The following is a 22,985-nucleotide window of genomic DNA, read 5'->3' on the forward strand; positions in this document are numbered from 1 at the left end:
ATATTTTCTGAAAGCAGACACCCTAGAACAGTGATGGCGAACCTTGGCATCCCAGATGTTTTGGAACTACATTTCCCATGATGCTCAACTACACTGCGGAGAGCATGAGCATCATGGGAAATGTAGTTCCAAAACATCTGCCGGTGCCTAAGGTTCGCCATCACTGCCCTATAATATAAAATAGTGGTAGTTACAATTTTTTATGTCACAGATATTACTGCAAAGGTCTAAAAAACGCAACATTTCTGTAAAAAAAAAAAAAACCCACACCAACGTAAATTTTAGGGCAAACAAAACGCAATAAATTACCCACATTTTTTGTAAAATATAAAAGACGAGGTTGCACAGAGTACATAGATATTAACATGCCAAACCTGCGTGCCCGTGAAATGGTGTCAAACTTCTGTACCCTATATTTTCTATAGGCGACACTTCAAAAGCCCCCTATAGGTAACAGTTTGGTGTTACGGAAGAGGTCTTGTGTTAGAATTATTGCTCTCACTCTGGCGTGCGCAGCGATACGTAACGTAATAAAAAAAAAAAAAAATCAATATATGGTGCTGCGCTCCAAAATTAAAGATATTGATTTTTTTATTATATTTTTGTTGGGTGGTCTTTGATCTGGTCGGTGCTTGCTGCAACCAAACACCTTATTTATTTAGTTCAGGTAGCGCGGGAATACCTATTGTATCTATCCTGATATGTAACATGTGTATCGCAAGCAACGTTTTCACGCGTAGGTGCCCCGACGTATAATATAGAACATGTGTGGCACCCAATATCTGCGCGTGTGCAGCGTGAGAGCTGCTTTATTTTTTTACTTTTATTTAATTTTATTATAATTATATTTCACTTTTTATTTTACTTAACTTTATCAGAAAGGGGCTAACAAGCCCTTATGTCAGGGTCTCCAAACTTTCTAAACAAAGGGCCACTTAAATTTTCCTTCAGACTTTAAAGGGGGCCAGCAGGAGTAGAAAATGTCCTATTATTGGTGGCAATGGAAGGAATTCTGCCCCATCGTTGATGTCAGTGGGAGGGATTGTGCCCTTTCACTGGTGTCAGTGGGAGGAATAGCTGTCCATTGTTGGCATCAATGGAAGAAATTATGCCCCATCACTGGTGTCAATGGAAGGAATTTTGCCCCATTGTTGGTGTCAGTGGGAGGAATAGTGCCCCACTGTTGGTGTCAGCGACAGGAATTATGTCCCATGGTTGGTGTCAGTGGATAGAATAGTGCTCCAAGGGCTGGATAAAGGCAAGCAAAGGACTGCACCATGGCCTGAACTTTGAGGCCCATTCATAAAATGCAGTCAGTAGGAGCCTGTGGTGTCCTAAGGAGTTATCACTGCTTAAAGCAACAGAGAGCCCTCTGTGATTGGAAAAGAGCAGGTCAAATGAGTGACAGATCATGCATCTGGCCATGATTTATTCATTTATTTTGCATGTATACGAATATTGTTTTGCGGCTTTCAGTGTCCCAAAGCCAAACAGAGAGCTAAGTACACTTGTAAAGCACAAAGCTGTTGGTGTTGGTTTACCAGCAGACTGCAGGGGACAATTCCTCAGTAAAGGGGCAGTATGCAGCTGTGTAGAAAAGGTATTTACATTCTTCTTTTATACAGTTACCTATTACAGATGCCAGATTTGGAGGAGGTTTCTGCAAAGGAAACTTTGCATAGATGGATCTGCTGACATGTTGCTGGTTATATTCCAGTTCTGCTTCAGCCAGTGCTGTTCTAAAAAGGTAGAGAGAAGGGTAAACTGTACGATCAGAGTATAAAGTACATGGGAACTTCACAAAAAACAGGTGTACAAACATGCAGCACAGACCTGGAGCAGTGTGTCATCTTATAGTAAGTTTACTATGTTTTTAGCCTTTCCTGTGAAGTACATCCTCTAGTGGCTGGAAACAGCTTTGCAACAAATTATGTTGTATATTAGGTGACTAAAGTGCTTCTAAAGGCAGAAGGTTTTTTTCTTTTTTATCTTAACCCCTTGACGCTGGCCGTACGCAAATATATGGCCTCCAGGAATCTGGTGCTTGGTGCCAAGAGGGCACATATTTGCGTTAATTGCACGGTTACTATCACTTAACCAAAAGCTCCCGATCACTCCTCGTGATCGGGAGTTTTCGGACCAAGTGACTGCGTGTTCTTAAGCCTCGCCCCGGCGTCATAAACCTCTAACAGGGCCCGGAGGTGCCGGCGCCAAGGGGTTTATGCATTAAGATAAAAAACCTTCTGTGTGCAGCAGCCCCCCTCAGCCTTCACAATCCTTACCAGAGCCCCATCTCTCTCCAGCGATGTGCATGAGTGCCTCGGCCGTCCCACTGCTGTCAACCCAATGAGCAGAGAGGGGGCAAGGCCAAACCACGGCTTTGTGTCTGAATGAACACACAGAGCTATGGCTTGGCTGCCCCCATAGCAAGATGCTTGCTGTGGAGGCACCCGACAGGAGGGAGGGGCCAGGAGCGCCGGCGAGGGACCCGAGAAGAGAAGGATCCGGGCTGCTCTATGCAAAACAACTGCAGCAAAGGAGGCAAGTATAACATGTTTGTTATTTTTTAAATTTTAAAAAATGAGACTTTAGTATCGCTTTAAAGCCTCAGTCACATTAATTTAAACACTGTACCTGTGCTCTTTTGCAGTCTACTAAAATAAGTCTACTGTTAAAGTGAACCTGTTCTTTACCCATAGAACAAAAAAAAAAAAAAAAAAAGGTCATTTTTTTTTTCTTTTTTAAGAAGAACATGTTTATTTGTAAGTAAATCATACATATATGGTATATAATGTACATCATCTCAAAAAGGATATACATTTTCCGTAAACAGATACATCATCCACAATTTACACTAAAGTATATAATCTATTATAACTTCCAGTGATGTGTTAATAATGTAATAATTGCCACAATAGATTTCCTTTCCCTATTACAGAAACTCCCATAAACAAGCTCAAAACATTGTATGATGTGGCGAAATTATGCAACTTGGGGTGACCTCCCCCCCCCCCCCGTGTACAGTCAGTCACACCTAGTTATTCCACGCAAGTGTCAATGTTATCAAGCCACCTATCCCAAATCTTGTTGTACTTGGCCGGACATCCCCTATGTTGATATATCACCTTCTTATATGGCAAGGACATATTTATTTCGCCAATCCAGGCCTGGATTGTGGGAGGGATGGACTTCATCTAATGTTTAGCGACTACCTTTCTGGCACAAAAGAGAGTTTCGTAAAGGAAGGTAGCTAGAAACTTGTCAATGGTGACGTCCGGAAGCAATATACACGGTCTGAGATCAAGCTGTACGGGCAAACCCATGTGGTCATGTAAAAATGTAATGATTTGTGCCCAGTAATTTTGGATATCTGGGCATAAGTGAAAAAATGAGCATAGGCTGCCCGAACACCTTCAACACTTTGGGTTCTGGTTCGGAGAGAATTTAGCTAATCTTGTCGGTGTGAGAAAAGATTTATGTATTACATACAGCCGAGTCAGGCGCTCTGAGAGCCTAGGTGATACCTTTTTAGCGTTTTTCTAATACCTCATCCCAGTCAGAGTCATCTACTGAGCCTATGTCCTCCCCCCATCCCACTCTAGCTGTGTCTATGATTCTTGCCACCGAGCGTGTTCGTAATATGCTATAAAGAGTGGATATTAGTTAGGCTGGGTCTGCTCCTATAATCACATCAACCAGTGGTAACATTTGTGTGTTAGGGAATCCGTCAACGAATTGCGTTCGAAGAGCATGCCTCAACTGCATATAACTAAATATCACGTGGGAGGGTAATTTAAATTCTCCTCTGAGTGATTGAAAATTTCTTATGCCCGTCGGGGTAATTACCTGGTATAGAAACATTATCCCCTTGGCGGCCCATATGGTAGCTCCCGGCAGACACAACAGCTCCTTCAGCTGGGGGTTGTGCCACAGGGGTGTGTGTGAGTGGAAGAAATCGGCACCAGTCAGTTTGAGCGCAATCTCCCAAATGCGTTTATGTTCAAGTAGTACAGGGTTCTGACCGTCCCCTCCCCTCCCACCACCCCTGCCTCTGAGTAATACTTGGAAAGGGGAATAAGTATAATTGTTCGGCGTTTCTACATGTTAGGGTTTGGTATCTGATTTTATCTGTTTTGTGGATGTGATAAAAGTGTGAGAGCTGTGTAATATGCGTGGAGGTCCAGGAGGGCTGCCCCCCCCTGAGGAGGTAGGGTTTTTAAGGGTATTCCAAGCTAGCTTGTACCTGTTTGGTCCCCATATAAAAGAGCTGATGATTTTGTCAATCATTTTGAAGATTTTTAGGGGAATGAGTACTGGTGAATTCCAAAATATATAGAGGAACTTTGTAAGTAGGATCATTTTAAAAAGGTTGATCCTTCCCATCACCCCCAGAGGGAGTCTTGCCCAGGATTGTGTGCGGGATTTCAAATATGTAAAAAGTGGGTCAATATTATTGGCAATATATTCTAGGGGCGCTCTAGTAATTTGTACACCTTAATATTTAATAGACGCAACCCTTTGCAAGGGGAGGGAAGCCAAGCAGCGTGTAGGGGGTGATAAGTCAAGGGGCAAAATTTGCTATTTGGACCAATTCATGCGCGGCCCTGAATGTTTTCCAAAATCCTCAATGGTCTGAAGGGCAGCCTGGATAAACGGGCCAGTATCTTCCAAGTAAAGGAGCATATCATCTGCATAAAGGCTCACCGTCTCTACCAGGGTCCCCATACGGAGAAGGGAGATGGCAAGAGGTTCAACCGCCAGGGCGTAAAGGAGTGGGGACAGCGGACAACCCTGTCAAGTTCCCCGCCCCAGCGGGAAGGAGTCTGAGGTCCACCCGTTCACCACCACCTTGGCCCTGGGGAGAAGTATAACAATTGTACCCATTTAATGAATCTGGGACCAAACCCAAACCCCTTTAAGCGCTCCCATAAGTATCCCCATTCCACAGAATCAAACGCCTTAGCGGCGTCTAACGTCACTACTGCTCTACTTCCTATAGTCTCATGGCCTGTTTGAATGTTCATGTATAAACAACCTAGATTCATAGCTGTAGTTTTTCCCCGTCTGGTCAGGGTAGGTGAGGGAAAGAATAATTTGATTGAGGCGGATGGCTAATACTTTTGCCAGAATTTTTTTATCCGCCTGGAGTAGCGAAATTGGATGGTATGAGTCCGGGTATTGGGGATTTTTGCCTCGCTTGGGGAGCACTATGATCACCGCTTGACGGAGGGATTCAGGAAGGGATTCGGATTCAAAAATATGATTATATAATTTTTGTAATTCAGGGACTAGTATCTCCGAGCAGGCTGCATAGAAATCCAGTGGTATACCATCTCGACCGGCGGCCTTTGCTGGTGCCAGGGATGCTATCGCTGCCGCAATCTCATCTGTAGTAAGGGGGGCCTCCAGAATATTCATCTGGGATTCTGAAATTTGAGGGAAAGGGATGTTGTGAAGGAAGGCCTGAGTTTCTCGTGTAGTGACCTTTACTTTGTAGGAGTAAAGATCAGCATAATATGTTTGGAATGCAGATGCTACCGACGAGGGATCTGTTAATAATGCGTTTTGTGAGTCTACCAGGGAGACTACTACCGGTGGACTAGTATCCTGTTGGGCCAAATATGCTAGGAGTTTTCCCGCACGCTCTCCCTGTTCAAACACCCGTTGTCTCGAGAAAAAAAAGCTTCTGTTTGTCCTTTTCAAAGAGTAAATGGTGTAGTATACGAGTTTGAAGCTTAAAACGGAGGTTCACACAAAAACTGAACCTCCGCTTTTCGGAACCCTCCCCCCCTCCGGTGTCACATTTGGCACCTTTCAGGGGGGAGGGGGGTGCAGATACCTGTCTTAGACAGGTATTTGCACCCACAGGAGTCTATGCCTCTTCCCGTCACCACCGTGCTGTCTGCTGGGACGCACACGGGTCCCAGAGACAGCGGGGACCAGTTAGGAAGCGCAGCGCAACTTGCGCATGCGCAGTAGGGAACCGGGAAGTGAAGCCGCAGCGCTTCACTTCCTGATTCCCTTACAGAGAATGGCGGCGGCAGCACCCGAGGACCGAGCTATGATTCGGTCTCGGGTGCCGACATCGCTGGACCATGGGACAGGTGAGTGTCCTTATTTTAAAAGTCAGCAGCTGCAGTATTTTTAGCTGCTGACTTTTAAATTTATTTTTTCACGGGACTCCCTCTTTAAGTGCTGATGCTTTGGCTGGCGTGGGGTCTATCCTAAACTCATTAGTTACGGATTCTAGTTTTTCAGAGGCCTGTTGAAGCAATACTTTCGAAGAAGCTTTCAATCTATTTATGAGCGAGGAAAGAGTGGCACGACCATGCAGTTTAAATGCCTCCCAGACCATGCCCACCGAGGCCGTATCCCTGTTAATGTTAATAAAACTGCCATTCCCTATGTATGTTCTCCTGATCTTTTAAAGTAGACAGCCAAAAGGAATGGAGACGCCATGTGTGGGGTCCTGTTTGCGGGGCAAGATGCAAAGTAGCCCAACATGGAGTGTGATCAGATAGGGACCTAGAATGGTAACCATAATCTGATAACAAGGGAAGCAACACATCCGAGATCAATATGAAATCTATTTTGGACATGGTGGAGCGTGTCGCCGGAAAACATGAAAATGCCTGAGTGTTCAGGTATTTGTATCGCCATGTATCAGTTAGCGAGAATTCTTTCAATGTACGCCCAAAGCGGGTAGTGCTAGGGAGTTGAGCACTCTGACTCAGCTGCAGTCTGTCCATTACCGGGTTTAAAACCACGTTAAAGTCCCCTAGCCAAATGGCAGGGATTGACAAATGACATACTTTCTGATATGCCAACCCCTGGATTCACACCAGGAAACATATGCCTTCCAGACTCTATAATATAAAATTCTAGAGGCCGGCTTCATTGCATTAATCAAGGTAGATACCACTGAACCAGACAGCCCACGCTTCTTCAGAACGTGGGTCAATAGCCAAACTGTTAAATTTAGCTTTTGTAAGGTAGGATGGAATACCGGACCTTGCGAGACTAGGTCTGGACATGGTGGTAGAGTCCATGAGTCCCCTACCGCCATCCTTATGATCTCTGCATACCAAGATCTTCTGGGCCACAAGAATCACCGACTTCCCTTCCTGCTTGATCCTGTGAAGAAGTCGTGGAAGCAGCAGAATAGGAGGGAATGCATAAATCAGTAGGAACTGATTCCACAGGACCACCAAGGCATCTGATCTGCATGTTAGCGGATCCCTTGTTCTTGACACAAAGTTGCTGATCTTGTTGAACCTGGACGCAAAACAGATCTACATTCGGGATCCCCCATCTAAAGCATATTGCCAGGAAAATCTCGGGGTGAAGGGACCATTCTCCCAAGAACAACTGCTGGCGACTCGAACAGTCCGTCTTCCAATTTTCTATCCCTGGAATAAAGACTGCCGATAGGCAAGGTACATTGTTTTCTGCCCAAGTTAGGATATGATTCACCTCTCTGGGCCGCACGACTTCTTGTGCCCCCTTGGTGATTGATATAAGGCACGGTTGTGGCATTGTCGGATTGGATCCCGACAGGACAATTCTGTAACTTGAACGTCCAGGCCCTCAGGGCCAAGCACGCTGCCCGAATCTCTAGAATGTTGATGGGCAAGGCCATTTCTGATTTGGACCATTTCCCTTGGACGGTTGCCTCCTCCAGGACTGCTCCCCAACTCAAAAGGCTAGCATCTGTTGTTACCACCTTCCAGGTAACTGGAAGGAAGGATCTTCCCTTTTGCAGATTCTTGGTTATCAACCACCAACTGAGACTCTGGCGCACCTTTGGAGACAGATACATTGGAAAATCTAGAGCTTGGAATTTCTTGTTCCAAGCTAATAGGATACTGTTTTTCAACAGCCTCGAATGAAACCGAGCATAAGGAACGGCCTTGAATGAAGCCACCATCTTTCCAAACAATCTCATGCAAAGTCGAATAGAAGGATTCTTTTTTACTTTGACCACCTGAATCAGTTCCTTTATGATGCTGAGCTTTGCCTGGGGCAAGAATACCTTTTTCTGGGCTGTATCTATGATGTATTCCTATCTCCTTGACGGTTTTAAGGAAGATTTCTCTAGGTTGAGAATCCAACCTAGGTATTCCAGGTAGTCGATTGTGGTGACCATACTTTGGTCTAAGCGGGCTACCGACTGGTCTATCAAGAGCAGATCGTCTAAGGAAGCTAGAATCGTTATACCTTGGGCCCTTAATCTGGCTAGAGGAGGAGCCAGGACCTTTGTAAACACTTGAGGTGCAGTAGCTAGACCGAAAGGCTGAGCTACAAAACTGAAAATGAAGATTTTCTACCTCGAAACATAGATATTTCTGGTGAGCGGGGAAAATCGGCACATGGAGGTATGCATCCTTGATGTCGATTGACACCAGAAGTACTCCTCCTTGTAGGATGGAGACTACTGATCAGATTGACTCCATGCGAAAAGAGCGCATATTCAGGAACCGGTTCAGATCTATGAGATCTAGAATGGGTCTGACATCTCCATTTGGTTTTGGCACCGTGAAAAGGTTTGAATAAGACCCCAATCCCTGCTCCTGCATGGGGACCGCCGAGATCACTTTTTTAAACAAAAGACGGTCAAATGCTTGAAAGAGAGACTTCTTTTTCTCTGGATCCTTTGGAACGTTTGATCTGAGAAAACGAGGAGACAGGAACTCTCGGAACTCTAGCTTGTACCCTAGAGCTTTGAGGAAGTCACCCATTTGTCTCGACACTCTTCCTTCGAGACCCTTGAGAACTGCAGAAGTCTTCCCCCCATTCGAGTGAGCGGGGGCACCCCTTCATAAGGAGGCTTTACTATTTTGTTTTGTAGGTTTCCTCCCCCAGGAATTCTTTTGTCCCTGCGATTGACCCTGAGGTTTACCTCTTGAACCTGACGGCAGAGGCCGTCGTGACTGCCTGGAGGCTGATGCCCCTGGCACTGGAGAAGGAGCTTGTTTAAATAAAATACATTTACTCCTTTTCCTAACTGGCAAAAGGGTACTTTTCCCAATAGACATTTTTTGGATGTATTTATCCAAATCATCCCCAAACAGCTTTTCACCAGGGAAAGGAAAACTAACCAGGAGCTTTTTGCAGGGCGCTTTGCCCAACCAATTTTTCAACCATAGTATTCTAAACATATGTAGCAGCCCAAGCGTAAGGTGCGAGGCCTGAAGTATAGAATCTCTTATAGCGTCTATTGCAAAACATAAGGCACCTGGTAGCTCGGCTAAATCCTGGGCCTGTTGATCAGGGATAACCTTGAGCACCTGTTTAAACTGGTCTTTCAAGGATTGACACCAATTGCTGCCACCGCAGGTTGAGTCACTGAACCTGCCAGAGAAAATAGGTTTAACAGCAATTCCAATTTTTTATCTGTTGAATCCCTAAGTATTTGAGCATTGTCTACCGGACAAGTCAAACTTTTATTCACAGAGGATAGAGCAGTGTCAATTGTTGTTATCTCCCACTTTTTAGTGAATTTTTCCTCCATAGGATAAAGTGTTGATAACTTTTTGGGAGGATAAAAAATGCTTATCTGGGTGATCCCACTCGGAACACATAAGCTGTTCCAGCAATGAATAGACAGGAAAGGAATGCACAGCTTGAGGAGGCTTTAGCGAACCCAAACAAGAAGTGGGATTATCAACCGGCTCAGTTAAGGGTAGCATAAAAGTGGAGCGGACCAACTCAGTAAGAGATTGCACCATCAATCTCTCAGATTGTAAAGCTGAAGGAGGTCATTCCGCATTTGACCCCTCAGAAGAGAAGTCATCAGCCTCTTCACGGTCCCGAGGGAAATTCGTCTTCTTCCGCCCCCCCCTTCCTCTGTTTGAGGGTCCCGGGTAGTGAAAGGGGACCTGTCGCGTTCACTCTGGGAAGATGCGATTAAAGCTGCTAACCTTTCCTCCAATCCTATCATGGCTGAGGAAAAAAACCTCTTCAGTAATATAGACAGGGGCTGCAGTGTTGGAAACAGAAGCAACATTTGATGGCCCTGATGGCTCACTCTGACCAACCACCTCAGATCTCTCAGGGGAGGATGCCATTGTAGAGATGAGACCAAGCTCCTTAGAGCTTGAGGGAGGCACTTTTGAGCCCTTTTTTGGGGTGTTTCTACCTCCCCTTCTGACCATAACCCGATGCACAAATGCAGAGGTACTACCAGAAGAAATTGCACCCACTGCTTGAGCAAATAGTCCAGCAACTGCCGCTGTTATTAATGCTCAGCCTGATGCTTCAGTAAATGTGCCAAGCGAATGCCTGTGTCACCACTTACATTCCCCCTTCTGCTCGTGTCCCTTCGTCAGCTGCAGTCAGCAAAATGGAGCTTTTTAAATGTACTGCACGCTAACGCCGCGCCAAGCCACGCCCCCTCCTTCTTCCCACTGTGCCCCCCCTCCTCTTTTCCAAAGAGCGTTTTGCCGCACGAGCGAGGGCTTCCAATCCGACAGGATCAGCATGCGTGTGTGTGTGGGGGGGGCGGCAAGGAGGAGAGCTAGTGACAAACTGCCGTGCAGAGGCGGTGGAGAACAGAGCGGCATCTGCCGATCGTTCTGGCTTCCCCTTATCTATCCAGGGAGAGGGAGAGAGCTTCTGCCCAGGTGGGGGAGGGGTGTTTTTAGAAAGAAATCCCCCCTGAACATCTTACCGGAGGCCTGGGACTGCTAGCCGGAGGGAAGTCTGCAGCTTCTGCTGGCACAGAGCGATCTGAGCAAAGCATGAACCAGGTACGTGCTCTATACAGCCCCCAGTGGTGACTTTTAGGCATGACAACATTTACTTTTAAAATGAGACAATCCATAAGAAAATGTAAAATTTCTTAGGAATCTCCATTTACCTTATCCCGCCGCAGGGATTCTGTGGTAAAACCAACAGACCCAATCTTCACCCCTCACAGTGGGCTCCGTTAAAAAACCTTCAGGGACCGGGGCCCCTTTTTATCGGGGGGATCCACACCCCTGGACCCGTAAAGCACCCCGCCAGGAAACTTTATGGCTGAAAAAAAACAAAAGCACTGGATCCCGGGGTCCAGCTTTCTAAAAAGAGAAGCGTTACGGGCTAAACCTCATTTCTTCCGCCACGAGAACGGGTACCATTCAATTCAGCCTAAAAAGACACTTTGAATGGATCCGGTTGCATAGCCTGCCCCAGCAAAGGAATATGCCAGTGGAGCTCAGCATAGAACATCTTTACTCGTGACCAACACCTAAGACACTGGCGAAAAAACTGGAGGTACTCCCAGTAGTGGGAGGGGTTATATAGGAAGTGGACTTCATGTCTTAGGGTATGCCAATGTCCATCACCTAAAGGTGGCCTATAACCCGCATAGTAACAACTATGGCTCTGTGTCCCGTGATGTACGATAAAGAAAAACGGGAAATATGAGAGGATAACTCTCCACAAATCGAGGGATATCACCTCTTGGACAGCTGTCACCACAACAGATGTCCCCACTGCAAGACTAAGCCCAAGTTCACACTACAACGGGCTGCGGATCGCACAGGAGCGCTGTGCGTCCCTGTTCCCCGTTTCAGGGACGAATCAGGGCCGATTCTATGCCTGAATTCGGCCCTGAAACGGAGCCAAAGACGCACAGCGTTTTTGTGCAGTGCTCTCCGCAGCCGCCCCGGAGATATGTGAACCGGCTCCATAGGGAGCCAGTCACATTCTCCTGCTATGTGAATTAGATGTGCGGAAACGCACATCTAATTCGCATAGGTGTGAACCCGGGCTAAGGAACATATAATATGAAAACAGAAAAAGGGTCAAGTGGCCCTTCAAGTCTGAACCTCTATTCCTGTTGCAAAGACAACAATTTGGATTTTCCCTCAGTTCCAATGACAATGGTTACCAGTAAAAATAGAGAAAGCGAGTCTCCCCAGTATGGACAGCAGTTGATTAATTGTAAATGACCAAATGCTGTTGATTGGCAACTGAAATGTATTTTAAAATGCGATTTAAAAAAGGGGGTTCTAACCCTTCCACACTATCTAAAACTACAAAAAAAGGTTTGGCTTTAGATATGGAATGGCAGCCCCACCAGCTGTTTATATCTACGTTTACCCTTGGGTAGATTAAGACAAGCGCCTAAATTTCCCTTGCCTCTGAAGCCCCATCTGCTTCCGGATCATGCTCCAGAAGTTATGGACAGGCAGTGAGTAAGTAATGTGATGCCTCCTCACCGCCTTTTTAGCCCCATTTTTGCAGACAATCACATTGCAACCGCATTCACTACACGCGATCTCCAGGGTGTTTGCGACGCCATGTATAGCATTTGGCATACTTACCACCTACCGATCACCACATGCTGGGTCAACTTTACATTGCACCATGGAAAAACCAACATCCACTGTATATTACAGCTTAAGGGGGGAGGGGGGGGATCTCAACGAGGTCAAAAGGGTCACAGACTTCCTCTTGCAGCTGTACTGAAAACAGTAACTAATGTGAGTAAATGCAAATTCAGGAAGTCTTTGGGGGTTCTCATTTATCCAGGTCATGGTATACCTTGCATATAGTTAGTCACATCAGAGATGAGCTCAGGTGTGTTTGGATACTAGATTGAACCCATCTGATCTATCCCATGAGGAATTGCAAAAACAGAAGAAGGTCCAAACGGCCGCACTACTGGAATCCCCGTTTATTACGAAATGTCCATAAAATCATAAATGATGCATAATGCAAACAGAGAATGTGAAGGAAATAAGTAGGCCAACACGTTTCACGCTAAACTAGAGGTTACTCATAACATACCATGTTTAGCCCTACTCTATACAAATAGAACTAATCAACAAGGAATCTGTCACTGCGGACCACCAATCATAACCCGTGAGTATACACGCCCCTTGTATAGGTGCAGCTGTGGGGCAGGGAATGCTTTGGCTGCTTATGTTTAGCGGTCCACAGTGACAACTTCCTGGCGGCATAGTTTAGGCAGGTTTGGACTAGTATCCAAAACACACCTGAGCTCATCCCTAGCCAGCATTTATATCCACACAGGTAGCATGAATCTATTTTAATGTAACTTACTGTTACTACCTAAGCTATACTGTATATTCAGGAGCTGTACAGTGTAGGGTATGTAAGATAAAAGATAACAAAAATAGAGTAAGGATCTCTGTCACAGGAAGAATACAAACAAGGAATCATATCACTTACTTTGATGATGGAGACCAAAACACAGGTCTGTAATCCTGATAAATATGCCCCTGCAAGGCAAAAATGAGAAACTTAATTATTCAAAAGTCAAACAGTATCTAGCCGTAGGTACAATACAAAGATTACTGGACCTCTATATCATTTTTTAGAAAACCTTTCACACAGACATTATGCAAACCATCATAAGCACAACCCACAACAAGCTCAATACCTTTTCATGCATTTTGCTGAAGACATCCAACTGTTTTGCCTCGTAATTCTTATCAAAGGTGCAATAGCACTTTTCCCAGTCCGCCATCACTCCCCAGCGAATGAATGATGCTTTTTGCTTCTCTATGGCCTTTTCTGCAAATGCCTTGGCTAAACAAAAAAAGAGCATAAAGTTTTGAATGAAAAAAATTACTGAAATCTCTTCATCAAATGCATTTTTTCTCTATCGCTCAATGAGGGACATCGCTCATGATATTAAAGAGGAACTGCAGTCTGCTCACATAATTTGTAATAAAAACATATCTGCCATTTTGAAGCTTCCCTCCAACCACTTTGCATATTATTTTATATATACTGTGATTCTGTACTTGCCAAATATGCTGCAGAAATCTTCCTCCACTGAGTCTGGCTGCATCCATTTTAACTGTGGGTAGCTGAAGCTGTTGCCTGTTCACTTCCTGGATTTACACAGAGGCACACCTCCAGCTCTGCAGCTCTCGTTGGCCCTCTTATGACTCATCCCCCCTCCGTTCCTGGCAAACTCTCACAAGAGTGAGAGAAAGAGCTGTGCATGATGTCATAAGTCTAGGCTAATGACCAGACAAGAAACAGGAAGTGGGCTGTATAAGGTACTTACTGGCAAAAAAAAAAAAAAAAAAGTTTTACTATCCAAAGTTAAAACGACAAGGGCCGAAGATTTATTAGATGGAAAGATGAAAAAATTACTTAAGTTCCGCTTTAAGCAAACTAGGGATGTACTGCCACCTACAGGAAACTAAAGGCCAAAGCTATAACCCCCCCCCCTCCAAACTGCTCAGTTTTGTTTAGTGTCCTTAGGAGAATACTTGTTTTTCTCCTTTTTTCTTAATTTTGAATTTTTTTTTTTCTACCATCAACAATCGATCAGTCAATTTGCTCACAACTCTAGGATGTTGATTGGAATTCCTGAAAACCTTCCTGAACAGGTGGATAGAACAGAACTCCACCATAACTCAGAAGACTGGCATACGTCATAACAATCATGGGAAAGAAAATCCTGCCCTCCACCAATGCCAGGGACAGAAGTCTCATGACACTGACATCTTGGGTCTGGATTTGTCCCTTGGCATAAGAATGTTCCATTGCAAACTTGAGTAGAATTGAGTAAAATGAAATTGCTTTTAAGGTGGACACCATCAATTCCAACAATAGCAAGCAATTCCTTGCACTGGGAGGGCAGCTAATATACAATTACTGCATAATGTAATCTTGCCCAACCTATTCTAGGATCATGCTGACAGAAAGCATGTCACAATTTATGACAACAGAAAAATCACCTCCTGACTGGCTATTGTAGATAAATGGCCAGTCAGGAGTGCTGCAGTTTTCCTTTTGTAGGCTTTTTGTCATCACAGCGTGCTGCAGCACAGCTCTGCCTGCATTGCAGTGTGAATGGGACACATGGAAAACAATTGGTTTTTGTGTGTCCTTGCAGTGACAGGAGTTTTGCAATGTGTGAATTCGCCCTTACTACGGGGCATCTGTTGTCTGCTGTCCCGCCTCTTCCCTGAAGCCGGTGCTGGGAGCCAATCACATCATGACCAGAGTGTCTGTAGATTAAAGCGGGGGTCCAACTTATATTATTCACTGCAGGCGGTTTCCATCTTCATTGTGGGCATTTGAAGCCCACAAGCATTTATTTCCTGGATGTGGTGAATGCTGTGTTCCCAGCATTCACCGCTCGTTCCCGCACATGCTCAGTGGCATCCTGGGAAGCCTGAGACTAGCTCCCAGGAGTCTGGGAGAGGCTAGAAACACGCCTACTCCCATGGGAGGAGAACCAGGAAGTGCAAAGAAGAATAGAAAAATAAAAGGTAATTACGGCGATTTAATTTTTTTTAAACGGCATGTCAGCATCTAGGCAAGGAAGAGAATACATACAGATATTGTTCAAAATTTGGGTGGAACTCCGCTTTAAGTAAACATAAGCACTTTCCTTTACAGTGTAGCTAGTGTAGGGCTTAGAATGGGGGTGGGAGCTTAGTTAGGCTTTGACCAGGCAGCCCTGGTTCACACTGATGTGGTGCAGAAAATGCAGTGGTTCCTGTGCGTTTGCCCCACCACATAGCAAACACGATCTGCAGAGGTTGGCAATTAAAAGTTAAAAGTGGTGTTCCGGCCGAAATTATATTTTTTAAATAAAAGTACCCCTATAATACACAAGCTTAATGTATTCTAGTAAAGTTAGTAGGTAAACGAAGGTCTGTTTTGTTAGTTTATAGCAGTAGTTTGTTATTTTTTAAAACTCCAGCAGGCCGTGGCCATCTTAAGTGTGGGCATCTGAAGCCAGACTGTATTTCTTCCTGGATCTCATCCTTGCAGATCTCGCACATGCTCAGTGCAGCACAAGCAGTGTAATAGGTTTCAGGTCAGGTTTCCATAGCAACGGCAGTTTCAGAGGAAGTTGCCGCCCCTTCCCAGAAGGCATTGCAAACAGGAAATGATGTGATGGGCCGCGGCCAGGGAGGAGGAAGTGAAAAATGAATACAGCAGATATACAGTAGGTGCTGAGAAAAAAAAATAAAAAATATCCAATTTGTTTACAGTGCGCAGTTTAGTGAGAGATGCTGAAGAGTTGTAAAAGTGGGTGGAACTCCACTTTAACAACTCCTCAAAAGCAGGTCGCAAAACACAGTGCGTTTCCCTGAACCGGATCACATAGGTGTAAACACACAAGCGTTTCGGTTCCAGTGTGAATAAAAGCTGCCTGAACCTCTTTCATGCAGATGTGGTGCAATTTGAGCCATGAAAACAAATGGGTTCAAATCACACTGCACAGAATTTATTTGCACAGGAATGCAGTGCGATTCCTGTGCGTACCTAGGCTCAAGGATAATTATATAAAAGCACAGTTATCCTTTAATTGTGCTCTGTAGTGCTCTGATAGCAGCTTGATTTGAGGGGCAGATTGATCAAACCTATATCACATACCTAAACAGATCACCCCCTAAAGGCAAGCATCTTACAATTAACAAGTCAGGAAATATGTCGGCTGCCATTTTTGACAATAATTATTGCCCGTCATGCAGACACGTTGGCTTCAATACTATGAACCAGTGACCTGGAACAAATATGTACATAAGGAGAATGCACTGGATGGGGACCTAGACCTAGACTATTGCTCATAACATCTGCATGACAGGTACATTTTAAGGTACAATGGGGTTGAGTTACTAAAGGCAAATCCACTTTGCACTACAAGTGCACTTGTAAGTGCACTGAAAGTACACTTGGAAAAGCTGTAGATCTGAGGGGAAGATATGAAATGAGGGGAAGCTCCGCTGATTTTATCATCCAATCATGTGCAAGCTAAAATTCTGTTTTTTTATTTATGTTGCATGTCCCCCTCAGATCTACAGCGACTGCACTTCCAAGTGCACTTTCAAGTGCATTTGCAGTGCACTTGTAGTGCAAAGTGGATTTGTCTTTAGTAAATAAACCCCAATATCTGTTAGGCATTAGGTAGCTAGTAGCATGAAGCTAGTTCAGTTAAGGACTGGAAAGACCCCTTTTATATTTGTTTTTACTAAGAACAGCCCCATACTTCATGCATAACCCTTCTGCCTTAATTGTTTTGCGTAGCTCTGCCAACTTTTTATGGTACAACATTATCTGAGTAACGTGTTATTGCCCTTATGTTTCCCTACCTCTACTTCTGATTTCCATAGGTGTCAGATTGTCGGCTTTGTCTCCAAGGTCAGCCAGGGCTTTTAGTTCTATTGGTAACCCATGACAATCCCATCCTGGAACATAGGAAACCTTGTACCCCCGCATCATATGAAAGCGATTTGTAATGTCCTTTAGGATCTGAAAGACAAATGAATGTTACGCTGACATCTGCACTAAATAATCCTAATGATCATTTTTTTAAGATATTTCAGGTTAAGTTCTTAAGCAAACTTTTAAAGTGGTTGTAAACCTCAGACATGAAATATGAAGAATACATATCCCTCTATAGCAGTGGTTCTCAACTCCTGTCCTCAGGACTCACCAACAGGCTAGATTTTAGGTATTACCTTGGGGAGATGCAGACTACTCACTGAGCAGCAAATTATATCACCTGTGATGCATTTCAGTTATCTTGCAAACCTGGCCTGTTAGTGGGTCCTGAGGACAGGAGTTGAGAACCACTGCTCTATAGTGTGTAATTTTCTCAATTAAGAGCACCAAGTGTCATTTCTGTCTGCTGCTTCCTTCCTCTGCTATCAGCATGAATGACGTCTGACAGGTTTTCAGGGTGGATAGAAATTAATGTTTTGTTTTTTTTAATTAAAAAATAAATGTTATTTTTTTGGATTTAAAATCAGATTTTTTTTTTAATCAAATTTATTTTAATAAAATGCTTTTGGAATAAAAATCATTATTGAAGATACATTATTAATTTAGTTGATTCAGCATGAAATGGAGCTAGTTATGTAGCATGAGGCTGTATATTGTGCAATATTTAAATTTTTGGTAAACTCATTCAAGGAATCCAAGCTCTGCAAGCTGATATAACATGCACTGCGTTGATGCATTCACACAATTTCACAGTAAACATGAGATGAAACAAAGTTCAGGAATATTTCTTTATCCCATTGTTTTGCAAATCTATGTACACTACAAACTGTATGATTGAATCGGTTCTGATATCGCCGTTTTACTAACCTGACAACTTATTAGTCTAAATATGAAACCTTCATTGTGTTTGCAAATATTAAAGATTCTAACTACCAGCAAGAATAAGTCCTTACATTTAAAGAGCACCTGTCATTTCAGATCCATCATGGCAGCGCCTGTTAGCGGGCATCCACTCACCTGCTGCCGCCACCTCCCTCACCTTGTTGTGTCACTGCCGCATCACCAGCCGTCCCATTAAAGTGAATGGGACTGTTGGTGAGTCAACAGCGGGTCAGAGGAAGAGATGCTGGGGAATCAGAGATGACAGTTGCTCTTTAAAAATTCTGATTTAAATCAACTTTACTTAAATAAAGCCTTTTTACTAGTGATTTAAATCGACTTGATTTAAATCAAATCCACCCTGCAGGTTTTCCTGACACCAAGAAAAAAAAATGACAGGGGAGGGAGCTCCAGCTGATTGACAGCCTCAGCTCTGTTCCTGTGTGAATCAGCTCTCCTCGCTGAGCTCTGTAGAGTGTAACTTCAGCTCTCTGCTCCCTTTTTTCTGGCAGCTCAGAAAAGCTATAAAAATTCTAGACTTTGAATGGATATAGAGAAGAGAAGACTGCAGATAGACAGATACAACTTAAATAGGAGCCAAATACTTCAGAATCGGGTGCAGCTGTGCATAGTAACCAGTATCCATCTTTAGCTTGTTCATTTAGGCCGGGTTCACATATGCGGTTTTCAGTTCGGGGCGTTCCTGTTCACCGGTTCAGATGCAATTCAGGTACAAAAACGCACAGGACCCTTTTTGAAACCGCACCGCGGCCGCCCGCAACATGTGTGAGGGGTAGAGAAGGAAGCGCCACCTGAGTGTAGTATTAACAAATGATGTTTAATGACACCAGGTAAAAACACACTTACAGGATAAAAACATATAAAAGGCTCATCTGTATAGGTATGTGGTCCTCGGTGTTCCCTCTGATCCTGTGGTGGAGGCCTATTGAAGGAGCAGTGGCTCCGAGCGCGTAGCCTTCTCTCAACCTCCCTGCAAGCCCTCCTCCCTGGACGATCCCTCCCTGGATACTGAACCCGGAAGCGTGCACTCCACGCCGGGCTCTAGTCTCTTCCTAATGGCCACAGAAGAAGCTCCCGGCTGGTAATCCACCTTCTGCAGCCCAGCATCCCTGCAGCGTCACCACCACAGGATCAGAGGGAACACCGAGGACCACATACCTATACAGATGAGCCTTTTATACGTTTTTATCCTGTAAGTATGTTTTTACCTGGTGTCATTAAACATCATTTGTTAATACTACACATTACCGGTTACCACTTAACCCTTGAACTTCCAGCCTGTCCCCTATGGACTAAGTTGCTCAGCCCTTTATATCTCCTGTTATATATGGACTTGTGTGTTTGCGCTTACAGTTACCAATACTCTGTTTGCCCGCGACATGCGTGAGCTGGCTCCATTGAGAGCTGGTCACATTCACATGTAATGTGAATTGGATGCGGTTGAAATGCATCCAATTCACATATATGTGAACCCAGCCTTAAAGTAAAACTTTATCCAAAATGAAAAATAAAAGTTTTGCCCAGAGTAATTAAGTTATAACCCCTGTCAGATTTTTGTTTTTCGCCATCTGTGTCCTATTACGGAGATTTCCCTTCACTTCCTGTCCTCAAACCAAACAGGAAGTGAGAGAAAATCCCTGAAAATCAAGGAAATTCCTTGGGCACCCCAACCAAGGTCATTAGAACTAATGTACCTATTGGAAGATTTCCCTCTATTACTTTTCTGGGGACAACCCAAAATTTGGGTAATTTCTTTTACTTTCACTTTAAAAAATAATGGTCGGGTGAATTTCCCCAACGAGGGGACAGAACGCAATAAAAACTGACAAGTGTTCTAATCTCTCTCCACTCTATCCAAAATGAAAAAAAAAAAAAAAAAGGTTTTGCCTTTAGTTATACTTTAAGCTTTGACAATAAAGCCTGGCTACTAAGCAAACCTTCACCAGATTCTGTGTGCTCCAACTTTAGTAAATCTCTCCAACTATCCAGGGGTGCAAGTTTTCCAAGATGATTTCTCTGTTTAATTTGTGTATGATACAGTCCAGGTTGCTAGCAGTTGTAACATGCTTAGTGAGAAAGCAGTAGAAAGGTAAAAATGTACAGTAGGTGATACTTTTTGTTGGCTGAGTATTTAGATAACCAGCCAAAAGATAGTGACTACATTTTACTGCCTACTGCTGTCTATGGCCAACAAGGTGCAACAAGGTGCAGGAACAAATAAGACTTCTTCAGTTAGCATACGGCAGTGATGGCGAACCTTGGCACCCCAGATGATTTGGAACTACATTTCCCATGATGCTACACTGCAGAGTGCATGAGCATCCTGGGAAATGTAGTTCTAAAACATCTGGGGTGCCAAGGTTTTCCATCACTGGCATAGGGTAACACTGAAAGCATGAAGACAACATAAAATGCTTGGGTGGGGTTGGGGTTATTTAGTGAAAAGTGCAAGATAAAAATAAACCTGCACTTTAACGGGTATTTACAGTATTTTACCATTTAGCTACACTGTCACTAAACAATTAAGATATAACCCATTAGTGATCAGTAATAAACTGTTACCTTATTCAGTGCGTGTCCAACGTGGGGGTCCCCGTTAGCATAGGGCGGTCCATCGTGCAAGCTGAACTCTTTCTTGATCTTTCTGGTTCTTTGCCAGTTGTAAAGTTGTAAGAAGTTACACTCCTGTGTGGGAAAAAGATGGGAAAACGTTCATACACTCCCTCAGCAGAGCGTCCCCTCCTCCTCTACACTCCCTCAGCAGAGCGCCCACTCCTCCTATACACTCCCTCAGCAGAGCGCCCCCTCCTCCTATACAATCCCTCAGCAGAGCGCCCCCTCCTCCTATACACTCCCTAAGCAGAGCGCCCCCTCCTCCTCCTCCTCTACACTCCCTCAGCAGAGCGCCCCCTCCTCCTCCTCTACACTCCCTCAGCAGAGCGCCCACTCCTCCTATACACTCCCTCAGCAGAGCGCCCCCTCCTCCTATACAATCCCTCAGCAGAGCGCCCCCTCCTCCTATACACTCCCTCAGCAGAGCGCCCCCTCCTCCTCTACACTCCCTAAGCAGAGCGCCCCCTCCTCCTCCTCCTCTACACTCCCTCAGCAGAGCGCCCCCTCCTCCTCCTTCTCTACACTCCCTCAGCAGAGCGCCCCCTCCTCCTCTACACTCCCTCAGCAGAGCGCCCCCTCCTCCTCTACACTCCCTCAGCAGAGCGCCCCCTCCTCCTCCTCTACACTCCCTCAGCAGAGCGCCCACTCCTCCTATACACTCCCTCAGCAGAGCGCCCCCTCCTCCTATACAATCCCTCAGCAGAGCGCCCCCTCCTCCTATACACTCCCTCAGCAGAGCGCCCCCTCCTCCTCTACACTCCCTAAGCAGAGCGCCCCCTCCTCCTCCTCCTCTACACTCCCTCAGCAGAGCGCCCCCTCCTCCTCCTTCTCTACACTCCCTCAGCAGAGCGCCCCCTCCTCCTCTACACTCCCTCAGCAGAGCGCCCCCTCCTCCTCTACACTCCCTCAGCAGAGCGCCCCCCTCCTCCTCTACACTCCCTCAGCAGAGCGTCCCCTCCTCCTCCTCTACACTCCCTAAGCAGAGCGCCCCCTCCTCCTCCTCCTCTACACTCCCTCAGCAGAGCGCCCCCTCCTCCTCCTCTACACTCCCTCAGCAGAGCTCCCCCCTCCTCCTATACACCCCCTCAGCAGAGCGCCCCCCTCCTCCTCTACACTCCCTCAGAAAAATGCTATAGCAATCTTGGTGCTGTAGTGTTGGTCATGGTGATATTGATGTAATAATTTAATATTGATTATGGGGATTCTAAAATATTGTACCTTTCAAAAACAGATTGCATAAGGGCTGGTTTACAGTACCGGTTGGGAGAAGGTAAAAGCCTGTGGTTGGGCTGTGCTTTTACCACCCCTCAACTGCTACCCCCTTTTAGCTGCAGTACACACCAGCTGTATTTCTCTGAGAGTCACAAGTGTTGCATCCAGCCACCTGTACAAATCAATGACAAGGTGCAGCTGTATGTCGGTAAACGCAGATCCAATATCTCTATGGCTTGCTTCACATTGCTGTAATGATTTTGACGCGATTTTCAGTGCGAATATGTAGTGTGACTTTGTATATTCTATTGGGCACAATCGCACTGTAAATTACACCAGTAGCACAAGGACCTTTTCCAAAGTTGTACTGATGTGATCATTTTATATAGTGTATATATAGTTCAGGTGCAGCGTTAAAATCATAATCCAAAAAGGCCAATCCAGGAACAAATGTTCAATGGTGGTTCAATCTATGATAGGCACCAGCACCCAACAATAAAGCCACTTACCCTATGTAGTAGACCCTCATCACAATCAACATATATAAAGTAAACTCAGGTAAGAAGGAAGCCCATCAATCTTCATACACTCAGTGGCAGCAGACCAGATAGTGGATGCAGCAAACCTGGATATCCTTGTTCAAAATTACACTCCAGCGGTAATCATCACATACATGTCATAAAAAAACTATTCAAATTGCACTCACATTGCTGACAAACTAAAACAAGCTCCGTTTGTATATATACGCAGCCTCTCCCCGCCAGAAAGAAGGCCACCGTGTCCCAGCCTGCAGTAGCGTTGCCGACTCCTCCCATTTCACGGCAGACTACCCAGAGAGAATGGGGTGTTTTAATATTACCTGGATTAAACCATTCATCGTGAATTGTTGATGAATGCGTTTACATCCCATTCCACGTTCATACCATGAGGATTGAAAGTTCCGGCCTTATAGATCCATTGGGTCTCCAATTTGGATACCCCTCTGGTCATATGGCTACCACTCCAGTTTCCTGTGAATTTATCGATGCCTAGAAATACTGTACCCTTTAGGC

The 22,985-nt window shown here is 44.9% G+C and overlaps 2 protein-coding genes across 2 annotated transcripts in view; one reads left to right on the forward strand and one right to left on the reverse strand.

Moving 5' to 3' along the window:
- IARS2 (isoleucyl-tRNA synthetase 2, mitochondrial) overlaps window positions 1–22,985 on the reverse strand; it is a 161,927-nt gene that overhangs the window by 126,887 nt on the left and 12,055 nt on the right. Inside the window, exons 2-6 of the mRNA XM_073628359.1 lie at window positions 20,671–20,793; window positions 17,076–17,235; window positions 13,391–13,539; window positions 13,180–13,229; window positions 1,630–1,739 (exon numbers count right to left, since the gene is read on the reverse strand). Coding sequence (XP_073484460.1) covers window positions 1,630–1,739; window positions 13,180–13,229; window positions 13,391–13,539; window positions 17,076–17,235; window positions 20,671–20,793 — 592 coding nt within the window. The remainder of the gene's footprint in view (window positions 1–1,629; window positions 1,740–13,179; window positions 13,230–13,390; window positions 13,540–17,075; window positions 17,236–20,670; window positions 20,794–22,985) is intronic.
- The window catches only part of BPNT1 (3'(2'), 5'-bisphosphate nucleotidase 1), an 83,978-nt gene that overhangs the window by 6,345 nt on the left and 54,648 nt on the right, over window positions 1–22,985 (forward strand). The gene's annotated exons all lie outside the window — the stretch shown is intronic.

This window comes from Aquarana catesbeiana, linkage group LG04 (genome assembly GCF_042186555.1).
Source record: "Aquarana catesbeiana isolate 2022-GZ linkage group LG04, ASM4218655v1, whole genome shotgun sequence".
Lineage (NCBI taxonomy): Eukaryota > Metazoa > Chordata > Amphibia > Anura > Ranidae > Aquarana > Aquarana catesbeiana.